At 38.0% G+C, this 22,497-nt stretch overlaps 3 protein-coding genes across 4 annotated transcripts; 2 read left to right on the top strand and 1 right to left on the bottom strand.

The window, feature by feature from the left end:
- Positions 1-716: 716 nt before the first annotated feature.
- LOC113752915 (glucan endo-1,3-beta-glucosidase-like) lies at positions 717-2,309 on the bottom strand. Its single transcript, XM_027296965.1, has 2 exons — positions 1,994-2,309; positions 717-1,870 (listed from the first exon to the last, which is right to left on the bottom strand). Exons 1-2 carry the CDS (start codon positions 2,070-2,072, stop codon positions 909-911), a joined length of 1,041 nt encoding a protein of 346 aa, XP_027152766.1. The 5' UTR covers positions 2,073-2,309; the 3' UTR covers positions 717-908.
- Positions 2,310-15,455: 13,146 nt separating this feature from the next.
- On the top strand, positions 15,456-18,613 carry LOC113751453. 2 transcript variants are annotated; one of them, XM_027295470.1, is made up of 6 exons: positions 15,456-15,523; positions 16,616-16,757; positions 16,849-17,010; positions 17,226-17,348; positions 17,508-17,651; positions 18,030-18,613. In XM_027295470.1, exons 2-6 carry the CDS (start codon positions 16,638-16,640, stop codon positions 18,474-18,476), a joined length of 996 nt encoding a protein of 331 aa, XP_027151271.1. In that variant the 5' UTR covers positions 15,456-15,523; positions 16,616-16,637; the 3' UTR covers positions 18,477-18,613. The 2 variants fall into 2 exon arrangements, with proteins under 2 accessions (XP_027151271.1, XP_027151270.1); XM_027295469.1 differs by having other exon boundaries at positions 15,478-15,599.
- A 69-nt stretch (positions 18,614-18,682) lies between these two features.
- Positions 18,683-22,497, top strand: LOC113752698 (2-methylene-furan-3-one reductase-like). The gene is made up of 5 exons (XM_027296778.1): positions 18,683-18,711; positions 19,158-19,692; positions 20,386-20,709; positions 21,189-21,348; positions 22,022-22,497. The coding sequence occupies exons 1-5, from the start codon at positions 18,683-18,685 to the stop codon at positions 22,285-22,287; spliced, it is 1,314 nt and encodes a 437-aa protein (XP_027152579.1). The 3' UTR covers positions 22,288-22,497.

The raw sequence follows: 22,497 nt of genomic DNA, 5'->3' as shown, positions 1-22,497 counted from the left end.
ATACAAGAATGGGGTGCCGACTACCGATATGCAATCAACCTTTATTCTCTTTTGTGACTCCTCTCCGTTCATTTATGTTTCATGAATTTTGACGTTTCCCCGCCTGTAGGGCACTTGGCCCCGTAGGATGCTTTTCTTCCTTTTGTTTTGTTTTCCACGTACCAATTTCTTTGTTCCTTTGATTTTCGATTTTCTTGCCTGTTAAGAAAGCTGATTCCCAACCCAGCAATATTTATCTCTCATCTCAAAGGCCACTGTGATCACAGTTTTGAGCAATTTGTCCATAAAAGTACTACTATTACATCTTTCTAAGCTGGATAACATTTAATATAAACAAATTCATTCCCAAATTCGTCAACTAAGTTGTTAATTAGTCCTTAATTTTGGGCTGGGCTCTAAAAGTTCTAAACCGGAGATTGAGATTGCCCCCCGTACTTGTTCCACATCTCACCCGGGCTCACACTACCTAGGCTCGAATTGGGCCCTTCTGATAACATGGTCCTGGACTCTCAATTTGGGTAGGCCCAATCTGAGCAGAAGTAAAAATCTTCACAAAGATAAGCAGAATTTGGCACTGATCTTCATCTGGCATCGATTCTTCAACGCGCATCGTGATGATTCTTACGCAACCTAACACCCGTTGCCGGAGTCTTGAATGAGTAAAAAACATATCTTTGCACCAACGGAATATATACAAAGCAGCAAGATTCAGGACATAATTATGAATTTTCCTAAGACGATACTTCTGTATCTATAATCATCAGTTGGAACAAATTCGATGCAATCCATCAATTTATACACTGGTAGAGAACATCAGAATATGCCTTGCTTTCAAGTACTATGAACCATGCAAATAAACTACAGACCAGCAAATAGCAATAGAGTAGAAGACAGCACAGTACTTAAAACTAATTAAATGAAAGGTCGTAGGCCTTGACACCATTTACTCGAAAGATCCCAAAATGCCTTTCAAACTCCTCCCCTCCCTTCTGATCCTCATCAAACAGGTCGAACAGGAAAACCTCAACACCGACTCCCGGCCTTTTAGGCGTCCCAATATTGTTCAAACCCCTTCTCGCAACATTGCCATTATAGGCCAATGCATTCTCGATATTCGCAGCAGCTCCACCTGCTGTTGGCCACCCTGTCTCTGTCACCACTATTGGGATGCCTTGAAATCCTTCCCTCTCCATGGCATACGCGAAAGCATCGATCGTTGCATCAAACATATTGTCATATGCCAACTTCTGATCCGCATGAACGGCAGAGGACCTGAAGAGAGCGTAGTCTAATGAAACGGACTGCATATTGTTTATGTAGCTGAAAAACGGATACACATTGACCATCAGGGGCGATCCTGTGTCGCGCAGAAATTGCAAGAGTGGGGTTAGGACTGAGAGGAGGTTCGGATCAAAAGCTCCGGCTGATGGTGGATAGGAGTTGGATAGTACTGTTGCAGCATGAGCTGAAGAGAGTTTGATTGTATCCGCGAGGCCTAATGCTTGAAGAGCTTGGTGTAGCTTACGGATTGCAGGAACAAGAAACGGTGAGTAAAATGGATCTTTTAGGAGTACTTCATTGCCTACGGCTAGGTATCGAACCTGGCTTGGAGAAACATATGCAAAAATGTTTGATTGGAGCCAATCCAATGAGGTGGAAACCATCCCATTAGCGAGTGTGGGCAGGACTTCGTTCGGGACACCAATCATGAGCTGAATTTCTGTCCCTGAGAATGGCTTCAGTGCTTCTGCATCAGCATTGAATAAACGAACTCTTGAAATGCCATTGGATCTGAGGAGATCTACAACATCCGAGGGAGGTGGGAGATTGATCGCGACGCGACCATAGCAAACCCCCACCGGTGCCCCAACTGCAAGAATTAATGATGAAAAGAAAGCCAAATTGTTACTGATATTGAGGACAAAAATCGACTCAAAAACTATAGCAATTATTGATGTCCAAATTCCAACTTAGCGGAGAGTTCCATCCAAACCTGGTGAATCTGGAAGCAAAATGAGTAGAGAACTAACAAACACCAGAATGACATGAATTTTCGTTCTTGCCATGACCATGCTTGGATATCGAAAAGATGCTAGAGCACCTTAGATTAAATATAGGTGTCGGAAGAGCTGCGAACAATGTTTTGATGCAAGTAAAAAGTTGGTTTCGGACCGTTGGTTTAACTTTTTTTCTTTTTGGAACGTTTAAGTATGATTTTGGTTCGAAGCAGTTTAGTTTGAGTTTGTTGCGATTTACTTCACCCAAGAAAAAGATAGCAAGAGGGGACTAACAAATAAAACTCTTGGTGCATTTGTAGGGAATTTCATCCATGAGCAAATCAACGGCGTGAAGAGAGCAGCAAAAAGTCGGTGAGAGAACTGAGAGGTGACGAGAGCAGAAAAAGATGATGATTTTACTTCTTTCCAGATTCAAATTAAAGATATAAAGCAGGAACTACTTGGTGTTTGGTTCATACATATATATCATGCAAGGTTCAACTGTTCACCCTCTTGGTTCGGATTACATTGAGCCCTTAAAAGAAAAATTATGTCAAATGAGGTGGGCGTGCACATAATTGGAGTATTCTGCCATCTTAAGCCTAGCACCATTGATGGATCTTCCATTAGTAGGCCGGAGCCTTCACTAGGGAAGCAGCTCATCTACTTTTCTTTAGGGGTCCATAGTTATTATAAATCCATGCGTGAATTGTCATAGGTAAGGATGAGGGCAAATTGGTTTTGTCACAAATACTGAGAAAATAAAGGTTGAATTGGAATAGATTGTCCACTAATCGGAACTTCATGCCCCTGCTGATTTATAGTCAAGTCATGCTAACGTTACAGGGTCCTATACTGAAGCCAAGAGAATACATATCCAGCTTTCCTTTTCATCCTACAGGCTCCCCACTAGTTTAAGTGAAATTATTGGCACAGACAATGATTGTTACATCTGTCCCATTGTAAACAACTACACGATCACCTATTATCCTCTTTTCATGATGACTCGTGCAGACTGAATGGCAAATGCATGCAGAATGACTACTTCTGCTCTTGAAAAAAAAAAATACTGGGAGTTACCACAATATATGATGTTTGCACCAATGAATCTAGTAATGTTGATTAATAAATTTAACCTATGTAACGTAAAAATGGCAACTAAAATCTAGCAACTCAGAAGTCTATATATATATACGTGAATATAGTGATGTTGGTTCATGAATTAAAGGAAATTAGCAAGTATATATGCAGTTGTTTTTGAATGCCCCAGGGAAAGAAGTATGAAAAGAGGGTTGGTCGTCCACTTCGTATCTTGCATAACTTTTGTTACCCCCTGTTTCAATTGGACAGGATGAAATCAGAGAACACCAACTGTTATCCACTTCAAACCACCAAGTACAGAACCTTTTAAGAATTCTTGTGTGAAATTACAGGTAGTGTGTATGTATACTCGAAGGACACTTGGCAGAGTATATATTACAGGTGGTGCAATGGCCCCCCAAAAAAAAAAAGAACAATAAAATTAAAGAAGAGCAGGAGAACATTTGGGAAAATTATGAAGCTAAGTAATCGGAAATGTTCCTCCCCATGTGGTCAAAGGCTCAAAGCTGATGGAATGATTCTTGAAGCTTAGAGAACCGAATGGGAAAACGAAGGGAATAAAAAGACGAACAAGCAAGCATATACCTAGGTAGGTGTTCACAAGTGGGGTTGAATAGCGAAAGCTTCTTTTTGTAATGGAGGATTGCCCGTTTCTTAAAATTTTGAAAGCTTCCCGTTACTTTATATCCTACAGGGTTCTGCATAATTATGTTTCACGCCATAGAGAGCTTATCATTGGTCTAATAATTGTAGAACATCAGGCCCTACACCAGCCTACCACCACCAGCAATCAGGATCCTCCTGCTTTGCTAGTTTGCTAAAAGCAAGGAGAGCAAAGAGCCAAAGGCGCAATTCTACCTAAATGTGTTAATCCTTCACATATTTTAATCTACACCATTTCCTTTAGTTATTATGCAAGAAATGAGCATTTCTCTACGTATGCTTAAAGTTGGTTTTTGTAGCAATTTTCTCATATTAATTCATGGGGTTCGCGTTCTTTCTCTTGCAATATACTCTGTTGTTATTCTTGCAGTTCGCTATCTCAGGCACGCACGACTGTATCAGCGTATCTTCAGCTCCATTTTGGTGCATCAAGCCTTTCAGAAAAAAGAGAGAAAAAATCTTGAAGGCCTAAAGGATGTATGAACCTTCAGCGTAATGGAACTCCGATTCCTTCTCCATTTGCACGGGGCAACGAGAATTTTCATTTTTCTATACAACTTTCGAGTGCCCTGTGAGATTGTTAATATTAGAAACTCCAAGAGATATATCTTCTGGATTCGGTATTGAACCCAAAAAAAAAAACAGAGAGAGAGAGAAGGGAAAGGCAAATGAAGTAAAAGCACGGGTTTGAACAGTCAATTTCCGACTAATTTCCACTGCTAAAGGCGGCCTTTGACCCAGAAAAGCACGTAGAGACCCATCGTGGTGCGTGCGGCTGCTAAAGCACAACTTGAGATGATAATTGCAGGTATATGCATGGAGAATGCTCCAAAAAGTTTTGCCATTAATTTCGTAATGATTCTCCTGTATATAATAACCAATCATGAATCATGAGTTAATTTATGAATTTTGTTGAGAGCAACAAATATACTAGTATTTTATTTTCTTTTCTCTACAGCAAGACCAGTAGAAGAACTGGTGAAGGATGAGAATGAAAACAAACTGTTGCACAACAGAAGAAGACGTTTTAGAGCATTGGTTCCAATTCAATTTTATACTAACTTCGTTTAAATAAAAAGTGTAAGACTTCTTCGACAAAGTGCAAAGCTTGGATCATACATAGGGCAGTCCGGGGACCATTGCAAGAACTCAAAAATCAAAAGAGCTAAGAAAGCGAATGTTGCTAGGCTCTCTCATGGTCTTGGGGCATTGAGATTGTGGTGATGTTCAAAGTTGCCAAAATCTTACTTTCTCTCCTAACAAAGCAACAAAAATACCCCTTCTTCCGCTGTAAAAGACACGAGGAATATCTTTAGCTGTATCTTTAATCCTCTTTAATAAAGAACACTCCCCACTTTTTTTCGAATTCAATAAATAAGAAAACCCCACATTTTAAGAATCAAATGTTTCCACCTCCCCTCCTGCTCATTAGCCAATCTCTTCTTACTCTAATTCCTCCGTCACACTTCACCTAATAGTCCTGCCTTTGTTTGCACTCAAAGAACACAACCTCCAAAACTTAATCCTCCCTCAAATTCTCAATCTTTAGGACAATATACCCTACCCTTAGCCCAGATATAAAACAAAGAAACCATGTCACAACCGGTCGACGTTTATCCCAGTCCTAATATCCCAACACAATCTTCATCTCATTCAAATGGATCATTCGGCCCCGTCCTCATAGTCCTGGGAGTGATACTCGTTCTACTTCTTATTTCTATTGTTCTCGGACGCATTTGCAACCGGCGCTACCACAGCTCGAAGGGGGAGCGATCCCACGGCCATTCATCGCACAAAAAGGCAAAAACAGCTAAACCAAATGGCAAGTTTCACCATCAAGCAGGAGGTGGGGACATTGAATTTGGATTTGACAAAAGATTCGCATCCGCTAAAGTTGCTGCCAATGGAGATCATTTCGCAGTGCCTAAGATTATGCCCCATGGGCGTGAGCCCAAAGGACCAGTGAGATTTGCAGATGATCATATAGAATTCACAGCCGGTCCATGAGAATTCGGAATACAATACGAGGATAATGGAACCACCTCGTACAGTTAGAATGGCTGTTTGGTCTTTCGATTGTGCCTTTTTCTTTATTTCGGATTACACAAGTTTCTTGGATTAGATGATGATTACTATTAATTAGGCATGGGGTTCTTTTTCTTTTTCTTTTTTGTGAAAATTGTAATGGTCTAATAGGGATCCTAGTGACAAATGGTGGAATTTACGAATGGCTCATTCAATTCACAGGCTCCAACTCTCATATTATCTGCGAAGGACGACAACTATCCCCGCGCAGTCTTCTCTATAATATCGTTCCTTTTCTTGTTTACATTTTTTCTTTCTCTTTTTTGTTTTGATCTCACATCTATGTATAGTTCTTGCATGAGTCAGGTGAAAATCTGAAGATAAACGTTGGACTTTCGAAAATAATTGAGTTTTCTTCCAATAAAACGAATTCTTGGATTTTAAATTGGTTATGAGTGCAAAGACACGAGATAAGAACGCTAAAAGAAAAAAAAAACATAAAAGCTCTAAAATTAACATCTACGGGCTTAAATTACACACGAGGCACTACCATATAATTGCGTCCGAGCAGCCCACGAGTACAGATGATGCCCTCGGATTCTTGACACGCGCACACTATGTAGGCATGTCGGGTTATTTACCTAAATAATTCAAAAAAAAATTATTTTTTGGAAATCCAACATTAGTTCAATTTTTTTTTTTAAAAAAAAAAATCTTCTAACCATAGAGATTTCATCATTACAAGCAACGACTTTGAAGTCGTTACTTCAAATGGCGACTTTAGAGTTTAGCGTTGGCATTTTTTTTATCAGAGTCGTTATTTTATACAGCAATCTTAGATTATTTATCGTTGATCATTACTTTGCACTAATTTGTTGGTCCTAAACCTATTTAATATTAGAATTTTTAAGAAAACATTGAATTATTCAGGTAAATAAATCAAGTTTTACTCACGTCCAACGTATTTTCAGGGGTCTAAATTCATTTTCTCTGCCTAGATCCAAACTCGAAAGTCATTGTGTTGTGTGGAATACGAGTCTTAAGCAATCACGTGTAAATTCATGTTTAGACTGTACTTAGACCCATTTGTGCATAAGCATGTGCAAAAAAATTTTGCATCCATACGTTGAAATAACTTAATCTTATTGTATGAGGATGTAACAATAGAAGTAGTGTAATTACATCATGGTATTTTCTTAATACGTTTAGGGTTCAAGGGAGTTATGAGAAGACGATGAATAAGCATGGCACATTAAAAAAAAAAAAAATCGCACTAATTGAGCAAGATTTTGGGGATTTTATGTTGAAATTGAGTTCAAAGTCGTGCTTTTAGTTATGATGAAACAACAAAAAATAGCTAGCAGTACCTAATGGACTCAAACCACACGGGTTTACTCAAGTCGAGGTGAATAACGCTTTCTTTCCTTGTTCGAACCATATGAATTTCGGAATTTCTCACACAATTCCCGGATTATGGATTCCAAAATCGGTCTGTAACCTGGTAAATACTTTTTCCAAAAAAAAAAAAAAAACTTAGTAAATACAAGTATGATCATCCTTCGAATACAAGGAGTCTCCCAGAAATGCCATTTTCCTATCAAGCATGGACTTGTGAAATCAAGAATCAACTTCTCAAGTGAAATGGCACTATCCATCAAATAATGGGCGAATTGGGCATCAGTCTTCTCCAGTCCAATCCAACCAACGAATTCGATCTCCTTTAGGCTCTGATGACGATTTTCCCCAGCTTGCTCCTTCCACTCTTTTTCACAGTCTTCCAACGATCTCAAAGTCTCAGTTTCCAGTGGCCAAAACCATTCAACCCTATACTGCCAAGTACCAACCGAAGTACATTTCAGGCTTCAACTAAAAATAGAACTCAAAGTTCTTTTCGAAGAAATAAAAACCCGAAGGACCCGCACAAACGTGTTTATGTGTGCATATTTAACAGGCTGATATGAAGCCCCACAATCAGTTTTAAAAAATTGAAATGGCAAGTTCCAGTTTACCTTCAATATTAACTTGAGCAGGCGAGGAGATGCACGTATTATCGAACTCAAGAAGAGAATACTGTGATCTGCAGGTACTCTAAACTTCAACTCCAACTGCTTGAGTTCACTTAACTCTGGAATATCTTTCGGAAAACTCATGCTTCTTGAAGGTTCCTGAACTCAAAAATAGTACATAGCACAAAAGGTGCGTCACAATTAAGCAATGTGACCAAAAAACAAGTAAACAATTGCAGAATTCAAGATGATAAATGGAAGTAAACTGACCATCACCCTCAGATTCAATTCTAGTTGCTGGAGACCTGAGAAAGACCAGATTCTAGGAAACTTCACAAATAACATTTCACAGTATTCAACCGCAAGGGAAATTGAAGAGAATTCTGGAACGTTTATGTTAATCATGGGGCCAGCATATTTAAAAGAAGCAACACTCCTGGCTGAAACCTCAACATCCTCCAACTTCAAACAGTATCTGATCTCCAAGTGCTTCAACTTGAGTGATTGACGAGCAGCAACTCTGACTTTGTGCAAATATGCAGCATTTTCCACCGTTAATTGCTCCAGCAATGAACACTTCGATAAGAAGTATGCAAGATCATCTTCAGTAATGGAAATAGATTCAAGCACAAGGAAGTTAGCCTGTCGAAGCTCGTAAAGTCAAGAAAGTTAAGATGCAATAACCAAGATGGGAAGGTGAAAGTAGGGGTGAGCAATTACGGTAAATACCGATTTACCGACCGAAATCGATTTCAATTTGGTAATTCGGTAATTCGGTCGGTAAATCGGGGATATAGTACTAGTTAAAATCGAATTAGGTTCGAAAACGGTTTTAAAGTTTTTGAATTCGGATATACCGAATTCGAATTAATTTCGGTAAAACGGTAATAATATACCGTTTTCAATTTCGAAATTCCCGAATTAAGTTACATAGGAAATAGTTCATTATGTCCGATATTCATATTGGTCCAATTTCATATTTTCAGACGCGGTGCCCTAATTCTAAAGCCTAAACTCGCTACTTTTCTCCAGTCCTCTTCCGCTCTTCGTCCCCTCTTCCTCTCGCTCCTCTGCACTGCCGCGGCGCCGTCCCATCTTCCTCAGTTCCCCTCTTTCTCTCGTTTCTTCTCCTCTCCTCATTCTGCTCAGTCCTCTCCTCAGTCAGTCCTCTGTCCTTTCTTCTCCTCAACTACAGAAAGCTCAAAACTCACCCCTAGACTCTTTCTCAGTTTCCCATTCTGACCGAGGTTTCACCATTGCTGACCGAGCATCCACTATCACCAGGACCACAGTTCGCTAGTGCTGATTCCAGTGAAGCCTTGGATAAGCCTATCAGGTAAATGGGTTTATGAAAAAGACTCAATAATTGGATTTTCATTTGGTATTTTTTTTTATTTTGGTATTTGATTCTGGATGTCGTTGTTTAATTTGCTAGTTTTTTTATATGGGCTAATTTAATTTCAGTGGAACTTGTATGATGTTTGATGCTCAATTTCCTTCTTGATTGAATCTTGATAAAAGTTATGAGTTTTTGAATTGGATAAGAGTAGTTTAGGTGGATTGGATTCGAATTGAACTAGAAAATTGGGGATTATTGGAAAGCCCTTTCTCTTTTCTCTGAAATGGAAAGATATGGCATAGTTGCAGATGAAGTCATTTATGGTTTACTTATTAGAATATATGAAAAACTTGGTTTGTACGAGGATGCTCAAAAGACGTTTGAAGAGGTGGAGAAGCTTGGCCTATTGAGTGATCAGAAAACATACACGACAATGGCACAGGTCCATCTCAATTTTGGAAGTTTTGACAAGGCTTTGAGCTTAATGGAGAAAATGAAATCTGCAAACATTTTGTCATCAAGGCTTGCTCTAATTGTCCTCTTGCAGTGCCATGTTAAGAAGGAAGATTTAGCATATGCTGAAACTACATTTCAGGCTTTATCTAAGACTGGGCCTCCAGACGCTGGTTCTTGCAACTTTATGCTTAATCTGTTTATGAAACTTGATTTGATGGAGAGAGCAAAGCATTTTGCTATGAAGATCAGGAAAGACCAGGTAGAATTTGATATGGAGCTTCTCAAGACAGTCATGAAGGTTTATTGCAAGAAGGGTATGATAACTGATGCAAAGAATTTAATAGATGACTTGTGCAGAACGAAGATCCATAAAAGGTGCTTCAACAATTGTGTCCATCATCAATATTATATGAGCAGAATCATATAATAGTTGTTTGGCCCACTTTAGAGCATCCAAGCTAGCTAGACTAGAGCCCCAGTTTGAATCTAGATAACTTGCGCTAAACCAGTAATGAATCACCTCTTCTTTTTCTGCATTGTGATGTTAATGCTTCCTATATGGTTTCTGTCTTGAGTTTGTTCTATGATAAGAAAGTGACTGGCTTCATTGAATTTGCTCAGATTTCATCTAGTTGGTTCTGAGTTGGTTCTAGTTGATTTTCTCAGCGTTCATTGAATGTTGTCCTGAGTTGGTTCTTCAATTTCATCTAGTCTTTTATTTCAATTTTATTGCTAAATGATTGTTGCACTAAATTGTATAATTTATTTGCTCAGATTCTCGCAAAACTTAAGGTATGTCTACTACTAATGATGGTGAGAGTAATCCAAGTCACAATGAGCTAGAACAAGAAGGATCATCTGGAGGTCTTCTTCCTAGTCCTACAACACAAAGCTGTGAAGAATCTGGTTTTGGCAAGAAAAGAGGAGAGTACAAGAAGAGGTCCAAAGCTTGGGATCATTTTCATGTAAAGCATGTGAATGGAGTTCGTCATGCAATTTGCAAATACTGTGAGAAGGACATAGCCGCGGATCCCAAAAGTCATGGTACGACTCCCCTTAATACTCATGTAGCTAAATGTCCTCTAAATCCTAAAAATAAGTACACTGGCCAGGCTACTTTGTGTTTGGGTGAAACTGAAACATTAGAGGGAGAGGTTAAAGGGGCACTCATAAGTTGGAAATTTGATGCGGAAGCCATTAGAAAAAGCATAGCTTATATGGTAATTGTTGATGAGTTGCCATTTAAACATGTAGAGGATAGAGGTTTTCAATACATGATGCGGACTACTTGTCCATCATTTAGAATTCCTTCGAGGTGGACTATTTCTAGAGATTGCTATCAGCTGTATTTAGATGAAAAAATTAAGTTGAAACATCTCTTGAAGAATAACAGTGGCAAAATTTGTCTAACCACAGATTCTTGGACATCCATTCAAAGGATAAACTATATGTGCCTCACTGCCCATTTCATAGATAATGATTGGAAACTGAACAAAAAGATCCTAAATTTCTGTCCTATTGCTAGTCACAAGGGAACTGAAGTTGGTAAGGCCATAGAAAAGTGTCTACTAGAATGGGGAGTTGATGATATCCTAACTGTTACAGTTGACAATGCAAGTTCCAATGATGTAGCTGTCAGCTATTTACGAGGAAAACTTCAAAATTGGGGGAAAGCTGTGTTAGGGGGGAAATGGACTCATGTGAGGTGTGTAGCTCACATAGTGAATCTAATTGTTAATGATGGCATCAAAAAACTGGGGGATTCAGTTGATTGTATCAGGGCAGCAGTTAGATATGTTAGACAGTCACCTTCTAGATTGAAAAAATTCAAGGAATGTGTTGAAATTGAAAAAATTGAATGCAAAAGATTGCTCTGTTTAAATGTCTCTACTAGGTGGAATTCTACATATCTAATGCTAGACACGGCTCAAAGGTTTGAGCGGGCTTTTGAGAGGTTCGAGGAGCAGGATCCTTACATGCTTCAAGAGTTAGAAAATCTGCCAACAAAATCTGATTGGACAAAAGCTAGATTCTTGGTAATTTTTTTGGAGAACTTTTATCAGCTAACTGTGAAGGTTTCTGGTTCCAAATATGTGACTTCAAATAATTTTTTCACTGATATTAGTCACATACATGGCATTTTAATTGAAATGGCAGCAAGTGATAATGAAGAATTAAGTTCAATGGCAAGATCAATGAAGGAGAAATATGATAAGTATTGGGGAAAGATTGAAAAGATGAATATGCTGATTTTTATTTCCTCCATGCTTGATCCTCGAACTAAACTTGAATACCTTGAATTTGTGGTTTGCCAAATGTATGGTGAGTCCGATGGTACAACAATAGCTGGCCTTGCAAAAGATGCAATGTTTGAGCTGTTTAATGAATACAAGATGCTCAACACACCTGCCTCAAATTCTGTGTCTCATGTTTCTTCACTTTCAAGTGAATCTCAAAGGAGTAAAACTACATTTTATGGACATGGGGATGCCTCTAAAACAATCACTGATCGGTACAAGTTGGAGTTTAAGAAGAGAAAAATGGAACTTGGGGGTAGGGATGCAAAATCTGAATTAGAGAAATATTTGAATGAGGATTGTGAGGAAGATGATGAGAGATTTGATATCTTGTTATGGTGGAAGGCCAATAGCCTTAGATTCCCAATCCTTTCAAAACTTGCTCGTGATGTGTTAGCAGTCCCAATTTCTACTGTGGCCTCCGAATCTGCTTTTAGTACCGGAGGTCGTTTTCTTGATACATTTAGGAGTTCTTTGACTCCTAGAATTGTGCAAAGTTTAATATGTGCTCAAGATTGGTTTCGGTCCTCCAAGACAGAATTAAATGTAGAAGAAAATCTGGAAGAACTTGAAGCCTTCGAATCTGGTATGCTATCAAAATTTTTATTGCAAAATTTGAAGTATTTCTTTATTTCTAATAATTGCCTTTATGATACTTCATGAATTTTGTTTGTTCTTGCAGAGTTGCTGAAGACCGGAACTGAATCAACTGTAATTGACCTTTGAGAGGTCACAAATGCTGAAGTTTGAGAGTTGAACCACCTATAATTGTTTGTTCTTGTGGATTGTGGATTGTTTCTAGATAATTGACCTTTATGATTTCTGGATTGATTTCTGTAATTTTTGATTGTGGATTTATGATTTCTGGATTTGTGGATTTGTCATTTCTGGATATGTATGAAGTTTGGGATAGTTAGTAATTTTGAAGTTTTCTAGATTCTGTTTGGATTTGTGATTTCTTAAGTAATGCTGTTTTGAACTGGTAGGCGGTAGCTACTGGGAAGAGGTTTTATATGTTGTGATTTGGTAGTGCAATCATCTGGCTATTGTGCCTATGGACGTGATTACTACTTCTATTTTTTGATTATTTTGGTGCAGCTTTATGAATGATAATTGTGAACAGGCAGACAGCACTTATTTTATTGCTAGAAATTATTTTATTATACAAAGCAAAACAGGCTGCGATTGCTTCAGGAATTCGGACAATTCGGTCAATTTGTGTTTACCGAATTCAATCCGAATTGAATTCGAATTCGAAATTTGGTAATTCGAATACGAATTAGGTCGAAATATCCCAACACCATTTACCGAAAATTACCGATTTCAACCTACCGAATTACCGGATTCGAATTCGATACTCACCCCTAGGTGAAAGAACTATCAGTACAGCCGACACATCCGTCAGCCGAAGACAAATCCAGTTCAAGTCTTTGAACCCTTTTCACAATGGCCAAGTAGAGCCATTTATTCAGAGCAGCTACATTAGACTTGCCCAACACGAAAGCAATTCTTAATCCTTTCAATGATGAACCCTCGTGTGAAACCAACACTTGATCTACCCAATCTCGTTACCTTCGTGCTTCGGTTACGCGGTCTATTTCCAAATGGGCAATGAGCCTTAGAGTGTCTGAAGCATCAAAGTCCAAACTACCGGTGAAATGTTTCCACAGTTTCCTCCATCTATGAGAACGGACACATGTTCTAGCTGCCTCTCTCATCAGCAAGCTTGACAGAATGATCATGAGCACATCATCTGGCAACTGACTAATCCAATCCTGTAGACAACCATGTTCGCAAGACACAGTTTGTAGATTCATTAAACATCAAGCTCAATCTAAAAGATCAAAGCCATTAATTAAGCAGTTCCAAGAAAAATTTTGACTCGAAATCTACTTAGGTGTGACTTGTTAGTTGTAGGTCGCATGCTTTTCAGGACAAACACTTCAGTAAGTAAAGGCAAAATTTGGACTGTTGCAGAAATTTTTTTATATTTTTTGTAAATAAATTTCTAAATCATTATTTTATTTCATATACATCAAATCGTTACGATACTTTTAAAAAAAAAAAAAGAATCCTAAAAATAGGAATCCAAACCGGATATAAGTGAACAGATACCTCAAACATGCAATGCGCATAGAAAATGGCGACATCTAGCTACATAAAGCATGAAAATACATACCGTATAAACAATCTTATACAGCTGACAATGATTTTTCCTCCTTTTCGTATTAAAAAAAAGGCTTCTTTTTTTTTCAAGCATAAACAATTTGCTTTATAAGAAGGCATCGGTACCAGGCACACAAATATACAAGTAAAGAATAAAATTCAGTCTAAAAGAGGAATTACACAAGTTTGCTTTCACCTTCTTGTTTGAAGTCGTCTGTGTATGACAGGCCCTGTTCTCGGTTTCCTCCATGTTGTAATGATTTTCTTTATCCAAAAAAAAGGGACAAAATTACATGAAAACAAAAAATAAATCAAAAAAAATTACACGATTAAGATAACAGAACAATCAAAACGGTTTTCATTGAATCAATCTAATGTACCATGATTCTACGAATTCTCAATAACTCGATCAAAGTTTCGATATTCCTAGGTAAACTTTTGGGCTACGAAGAGGAACTCATGTACTAGTACTTAAATCAAGACAAGATAGTAGGCATGGGAGTGGTCATAACAGCGGACATGGTTTGGATTTGATTTACTAAATTCAGACCGAGATCGAGACCCAGACCCAAACCACCTAAATTAAATTTAACTTTGATCGTATCCGTCCAATACAGAATGAACTCAAATAGTCTAAAACAGAAGAACATACCTAAACGGCCTCTCCGTAGAATATTTGGCAATTTTACCGACCAAATTTCTGAACGATTTCGGAATCCATAATTGGAAATTGAGAAATTCTTAAAATTCATATAGTTCGAATCAGGTAAGAGAGCGACATTGGGGTTTTAAATTCGAAAAGTTAGGGTTTTGAATTCAATAAATAAAATGAGTACTCTTATACACAGTGTTCGAATAGGATAATAATACGTAGTACTATAACAATATTAATATATTATTATTCTATAGTTTTCACATTGTATTCAATTCAATGTGGTATACTATATTATGTCGGTTTTCTTTTTGTTTAAATTCAGAAGTTAAGAATGTTGTATTCAAAAAATAAAATAAATAATGCTATATATATAATAATAATAATAAATATAATATTACATAATATAATATAGATTTTTCTATTGTATAGTTTTAAATTACGTTCAACATGATAGATATCATACAATATTATGTAAATTTTATATGTCCAAAAAGAAGAAAAACAGTCTCTGAGATTAGTGCCACTGGCTATTTGGTCCAATGGTCATCACCTTAATGGTGATGCTGGAGGTCAGGGTTCAACCCTCGCCTTCCACAAAAATTTGTCATAACATGTGGCTGGTTTTAATTGACCAGAGTCTCTGAGATTAGTGCTCAATTACTGAAAACCTTACAGCTGGACGCACGTGATAGTTTGCACCACGTGCTTCAGTAGGAGCACCAAGAAAAAGGGTGCCCAAACCGTCCAGAAGCTGAATTCAGAAACAGAGCAAACGGCAAGTTGTCTGCGTCTCTCATCGGCTGAATCTGTATATAGTGGTATCATTTTTGTCTGAGCTAATTCTCTCGTGTTCAAAGATTTTCTGCGTTGCGTCGGCTGAATCCATAGATAGTGGTATCATTTTTGTCTGAGCTAATTCTCTCTTTCATTTGTTCAACTTCTCTCCAATAAAATGCAAATACGCGCTGAACTAAACTCTATGGGCTTCAATATTAGTTGATATTACTGTATGTATGTTCTGATTCTTTACTTTCCAGGGGTCGTGGAGTAACTACGAAAGATCTTTTGTCTATGTCTATTATGTCGGGTGATTGGTAATTAAGCTATGTTCACATTATATGGCCTTAAAATTGATTCCTTGGACATAATTGAGGTGGCATTATGGTGTTTTATCTAGTCAATACATCGCTTAGTTCTTAATTTTTCTTGAATCTTGAGTCTCTTGACTAAGGCAGTACTTATACCTAGTCCTACTGTAAAGTTCTACTGAGCAATTTACAAAATAATGGTTGTTTTTCTTTAGATTGATGTTTAATGAGAATGTTCATAGTAAACTAAAAGCTAATAAAACTGTCCCCTTTCCAAAAAAACAAGGAATATCTCAAGCAGAATAAGAAACATATAGACCAGATTATGGCATTAATTGTTATGAAAGTATAGGAACTTGGAAGATCTGGAGCAATCTTTGAAGGACTAGGTTATCCGCAGTTTCTCAATTCGTGTCCAGTTGGTTTCATAGGCACCAGATTAGTGCAACTGCAGTAGATTTCTATCTGTTTATGCCAACGGGAAATTCTGGAAGCATTTCTTGTACGTGTTTGATTAAAGTTCCCATTTAGTTTGGAAGGAAACAATTGGAAAAGCTTAAGTTAACGTTAGAAATCCACTACTTTGTCCAAGATTAGTATTCCAAAATGGGATGTCTGGAAGATGAAAGGATTTGTCTTTTGCAATTGTTTCTTGTTGATGTGAGCTTTCATGGGTCAAGCTAGTTGCTAAACCATGTATTCATACCTCGAAGCCTCTATGGGCACTGAACGTCTACCTGTGCCTGATATTTTGCAAGATTGGTAATCCTGGTAAATGTCTGTTGAAAATGTGACGATTTGTTTGTCGTTGACTAATTGTAGACCAATGTGGCCTTGATGGGTGATGCTGAAATGCCTCTTTAATATCTTGAAGTCTAATAGACCAAAACATCTGACTATGCTTGGTTCAGAATTTCATGCCTTTCTAGTGAACTTCCCTAAGCAAGTGCAAAAGTATCTGAAGGTCAGTTATCTGTCTCAAAAGACTTCAAAATTGGTAAGTTGACGCTTTTTTCATTGATGAGTGAAAACAATAGTACGATCTTATGCTACAGTTAAATTCTAAGACATCAAAGGAAGATGACAGAACCACAAGCTCAGCCAGCACTGATAGCAATGACAAAGATTCATCAATTGCCGCAAAAGTCAATTTGGAGAAGCAGTTGCAAGCTTGGAAAGAGAATCCAATTTGGGTTAATTCTACCCCAGAAATAAAGGTACGGAAGAGCAAACTGTAAATACGAATACAACACACTTAGTTCAAATCAAATTTTGAGAAAATTAACGCAGCCCAGACTGCATAAAACTCTTCATTGCCCTCTGTGTAAATATTGAAGAGTTACTTATATGTGATTCTGAGTGTGATAGTTGATACTTATTTCTACTTTGATGAAGTCTATTAAGGTTTAATTTCAGCACCAAATTCATGCAGGTTAGTGTTCCTAAAGGTTCTCTTTGCAATTTGAATGTGAAAGTAAATATTGGGCTGCCTCCAGATGCTGTATATGACATTATCATTGATCCGGATAACAGAAGGGTCTTCAAGAACATTAAGGTGGGATTGTCTATTTTGCTGTTCGGTCACTGTGTTTCTTTCTGATTATCTACCACCTGTATCCTGAATTTAGTGTATATCTGGATTTTAAAAGTTTCAGTGGAGAACTCTTCCTCAAAATTTTTTCTGCTACTAAAGTTTGGACTGTGTCTGTACCAGGAAGTCATATCAAGGAGGGTATTAGTTGATGAAGGTCTAAGGCAGGTGGTTGAATTGGAGCAAGCTGCGCTGTGGAGGTTTCTCTGGTGGTCGGGAACCATTTCTGTTCATGTATTAGTGGATCAGAACAGAGAAGATCACTCGGTAAGGACATTTTAGGAGCTGATTGGATTATTTCTTCTGAATTTCAAGTGGAAGCAATCATTTACTGTCCTTCGGCAATTAAAAATTGCAATGGAATTTAGAATTCATGATGATCAAGTAAGTCAATAATGTGCATAAAAAGTGAGAGACTAAATTTTTGCCTTACCCGAACTAATTATGTTTGAGATGCAGAATGCCTGCAATGTAATCTTACAAAAATTTTTGAAGCCGTTGATTATGCAGTTTATTAAGGGCAGATGACTGTTGCTGTGTTAGCATTCACATGTTAAACTAAGCTTGTCTCCTTTTTAGTACTTTGTTGCCTTAGAATACTATTTTCATTTTCTTGTATCTGCTTGTTCCCTTCAAAATGACTAGATGAAGTTCAAGCAAATCAAAACAGGGTTCATGAAAAGATTCGAAGGTCACTGGAAAGTGGAACCTATACTGGTGGACGAACAATTATGCCATTCCGTCAGACCTAAAACTCTGGAGGAATATGGTTCATGCACTAAAGGCAAAGGAAGGATTGCATCAGAAGTGAGCTTGGATCAGCTTATACAACCAGCTATTGTCCCTCCTCCCCCTTTTTCTTGGTATCTTAGAGGAATCACGGCAAAGACCACGGAGATGATCATAAATGATTTGGTTGCTGAAGCTGCCAGGATTAAAGGATTCTGCACAACTGAATTTTCTCAAGTTCCACTTGGGTCATCTGAGGGAAGTTTTGATGAAGGCATGCCATCATCTGACATTAAAGAAAGATGGGCTTTAAGAAGGAGAAATGCAAAGCATTCTCGTAGAAGGCTTTCAGATGGGAGTTGATAAATTGGTCAGGGTTGTTCAGGAATCTTAATGTCTTCGATAGCGTTTGCAATTTTTTGTACTTTTCTTTCTCAAGACTTCCTGTATTATTTGGTTATCTGGTTTCAATAAAGCAAATGTTGTCTTTTGAGAATTAATTTTTTTTTTGTTTTCAAGAAATGTATTTTTGTAAATAATATGCGATTTTTATTCTAGGTTTCTCGAACATGATTTCCCCCACCTGGGGATCCATACTGTGAGTAACATTACTAGGGTCTTTTGCCCTGAAGAATGTTTCCAGCATGTGATGATAGTTCACAAATATTTTTAGTAGAACAAAATCTCAATCAGTTCGTGGAGAGATAGAGATATGAAGGGAAAATGAGTTAAAATGCTAATAAACTTTCTGGAAGTGCCAAAAATTAAAGCGTAAAGAAACAAATCAACAATACGGAAATCCAAATGACTAAGAAAAAAGTTCGACTTAGCGTTATCTTTTGGATTATGATGTTCAAATAAAGTTTTCTTTGGCCTAAAACTTGCAAATTTGATCAATCTAAGAAAGCATCCAGTCATTTACGCATGGAGATGGCATAAGAAGATAGACCTATAACCCGAGAACTTTCTAGTTTCTTGTGGCCCCGAATGGGAAAATTGGAAGCCACCAAATCCAAAGATTTTAATAGATTGACATCTGTCCAGGGAGCTCGCAGTCTCTGGTGGCAAACTTAAGCGTCTCTCTTTCTACGACGTGGCAAAAGAGATAAGCAGGGCTAACAACTGTTTGGAAGAAGAGATTTATCTCATGGAAACTCTCCTCTCCTCCACAACTCTTCAACTCAAACCCACACCTCTTCATCTTCAACCTTTCAATTCTTTTTTTCCCAAAGAAACCCTTTTGAGTTCTTCTGTATTCGAACTAAAATATAGCAGAAAATCAAAACTTGGTGTTCATAAAGGCACATTGTCTCAAGGGCCAGGTTTTAAAGTCTTTGCTAGTTCCCAGGCTGCACCTGCATCAGCTGAAGTTTCAACAAGCTCTTCAATACCCCCTTCAATGAAGGCTTGGGTTTATAGTGAATATGGAGGAGTTGAAGTTTTGAAGTTTGATGACAATGTTGCAGTGCCTGAAATTAAGGATGATCAAGTCCTGATTAAGGTCGCTGCAGCTGCTTTAAACCCTATTGATTTCAAGAGGAGACTTGGCAAATTCAAGGCCACTGATTCACCTCTTCCAGTAATTTACTCTCTTTTTCTAATCACATACTTAGCTTGTAATACAATTTTATTCAGTCTATCTAAGTTACATTTGGGGTAGAGTAATATTAGTCCTTAGTTTCTTCAAGAATAATTTGTCTAGGTAGTCTGTTATAGGCAACAAAATTCTATTGGTATTTTACTCGAATTGAGCCAATGTATGATAAAAATGGTACGGACAGGTCGGCAGATTTTGTTAATATCGGGTAACTGCCAAGTTGGAATAAATATTTCATCCCCTTAAAAATGGAGGCTTTATTAGTGTAGCCATGATCACTTCCCAGCAAGTTTGTAGATATGTGTAATCCTGAGGAAGAGGAAGGACCGCTATGGAAGGACTTATCTGGTAGGAAATTTTGAGCATTTTTTTTTATTTTTGATACAAGTACTAAATATGCGCATTATCTTTAGTTTTTTGGGTTTTTTTTCTTTTGGAGGTTGGGGGTGGGTTGGGGTGTTGGGATTCTAGCTTAAATTCTTGACGTTGGAGAAGAAGTGATATGGGAGACGTCTTGTTTCCTTGGTTTTAAGTTGAAAGCCTGATGCATGTCACCCGATACAGAGATATTGGCGTTGCATGCAAATGTAAAAGAGTTTATGACTCTGCTTGTGCTTTTTTAATAAGAAATTCTAACACGTCTCCATGATTACTTGTGTTTTTGGGGCTATCTAGACCGTTCCAGGTTATGATGTTGCTGGTGTGGTAGTTAAAGTGGGTAGCCAAGTAAAGGGCCTTAAAGGAGGAGATGAAGTATACGGGGATATCAATGAGAAACCATTAGAAGGACCTAAACAGTTTGGGTCACTGGCAGAATATACTGCTGTGGAGGAGAAGCTATTGGCTCTGAAACCCAAGGGCATTGATTTCGTTCAGGCTGCGGCTCTTCCTCTTGCAATAGAAACAGCCTATGAAGGCCTGGAAAGGGCTGGATTTTCTGCTGGCAAATCCATCCTTGTTTTAGGAGGTGCTGGTGGTGTTGGATCCTTCGTTATTCAGGTGCATGACTAAAGTTTAATGACCTACCTTTACATTTCGTTGAATTTTATGAAATGCTACTTAAACATATTGCTGCATATGCGGAAGCATTTCTGGCTTCTAGTTTATTCAGCGAGTTACAATGATGACATCTTCTCTCAACGCTACCTTTATGCACTGGGTGCTTTATACGTCAGAGGTGACTAGATAATAATCCTTCCATTCCCTTTTAAGAGCCAAGAATCAAATCCACTCCTTTGTTATATAGCTTCATAGTTATTTCAGTTCGTGCAAATATCAAAGCTGATACTTCACATCTGTTAGGCAGTTATATATGTGCAGATGACTAACAACAACAACAACAAAAAAGAGGGTTCCAAGGATGCATTCACTGCACTACTGCAGTGGCTAGATATTAAACGACCAGACAAAGGAATTCGGTGTTATTTCACTGTCTTTTGCTAAATAACATAACCTTTCCTTGTCTTTGTGTGAGGCAGCTGGCAAAACATGTCTTTGGTGCTTCGAAAGTAGCAGCTACTTCTAGCACTGGAAAATTGGAATTGCTTAGAAGCCTGGGTGCTGATTTGGCAATTGACTATACCAAGGAGAACTTTGAAGACCTACCAGAGAAATTCGACGTGGTTTATGATGCAGTTGGTAAGGAGCCATCTAAATGCTTACATTAGAATATCTCTAATCCTCGTAAGTATTAACAGTAACCTGAGTGAATCGAACTAACTACTAATAGATAAAAAAGAATGTCATTGTCACGGAATATGTTTCATGGACAAAACAGCATTTCGGGATGAATTGGAATTGTAACATCACGAGCACATTAAATCCTGAAAGTGGACAATAAACAATTGTGGAATGTTCGACAATTCCTTCCATAACCAACGCAACTCCCCTAGACCACCAGAAGGATTGCCGCTCCTTATCAATGAACTGTATGTAGTATGCATGTTTAGGGAACCACATATAGTAATGAGTCTATGGAGACCATTTAGAGCATGTGAGTGAGAATCCTGAAGAGGTCTAACTATACAGAATCGCATGCTAGAAAACTGTATCAAACAGTCAATGAAGATTGTGCTTTTAAGCAAAATCTATATCTGAAGATAAACTTCATAGAGACTCTGCAAGAAAAACTTGATGCTTCAAAATGATCTGGCCTTTTTTTTTTTCCTTGTGTAATCTCCAAAGCTTAAGACTTTGAGTGTGATAATCATCAGATGCTGTCGATGGCTGTCGGTTCTTCTAATTGCTGCAGATATTTGAAATGATAAAGTAGAATTTGTAACTCGAATATTATTCTGCGAAAAACTTACAGGGCAGGGTGAGAAGGCAGCAAAGGCAGTGAAGGAAGGGGGCAATGTGGTGTTCCTAACTGGTGCCGTCGTGCCTCCGGGCTTCAGATTTGTGGTGACGTCTAATGGTGGAACTTTGACAAAACTCAATGCATTCCTTGAGAGTGGACAAGTGAAACCAGTAGTGGATCCCAAAGGACCATTCGCGTTTTCAAAGGTTGTTGAAGCTTTCTCTTACCTTGAAACAAACCGAGCTACAGGAAAGGTAGTCATACATCCAATTCCATGAGACGAATACCCAGGCTGTTGATGGCATGACATCTATAGTTATAGTCTGGTAAGGACCAAAAGCTCCTTGATTATATATATATATAAATATTTATGGCGCAGGTAATGGTGATTTAGTTAGATGCTAGTTGTATCTTGCGACCTTTTTCAACGTCGGTAACTCGTTCTTTAGCATGCTAGAGAAAATAATCCAAAAGGAAAAAAAAAAAAA

Source organism: Coffea eugenioides, chromosome 11 (assembly GCF_003713205.1).
Source record: "Coffea eugenioides isolate CCC68of chromosome 11, Ceug_1.0, whole genome shotgun sequence".
Classification (NCBI taxonomy): Eukaryota; Viridiplantae; Streptophyta; class Magnoliopsida; order Gentianales; family Rubiaceae; genus Coffea; species Coffea eugenioides.
Note: the sequence above shows the minus strand (reverse complement) of the source record. Positions and strands in the feature narration are given on the sequence as shown.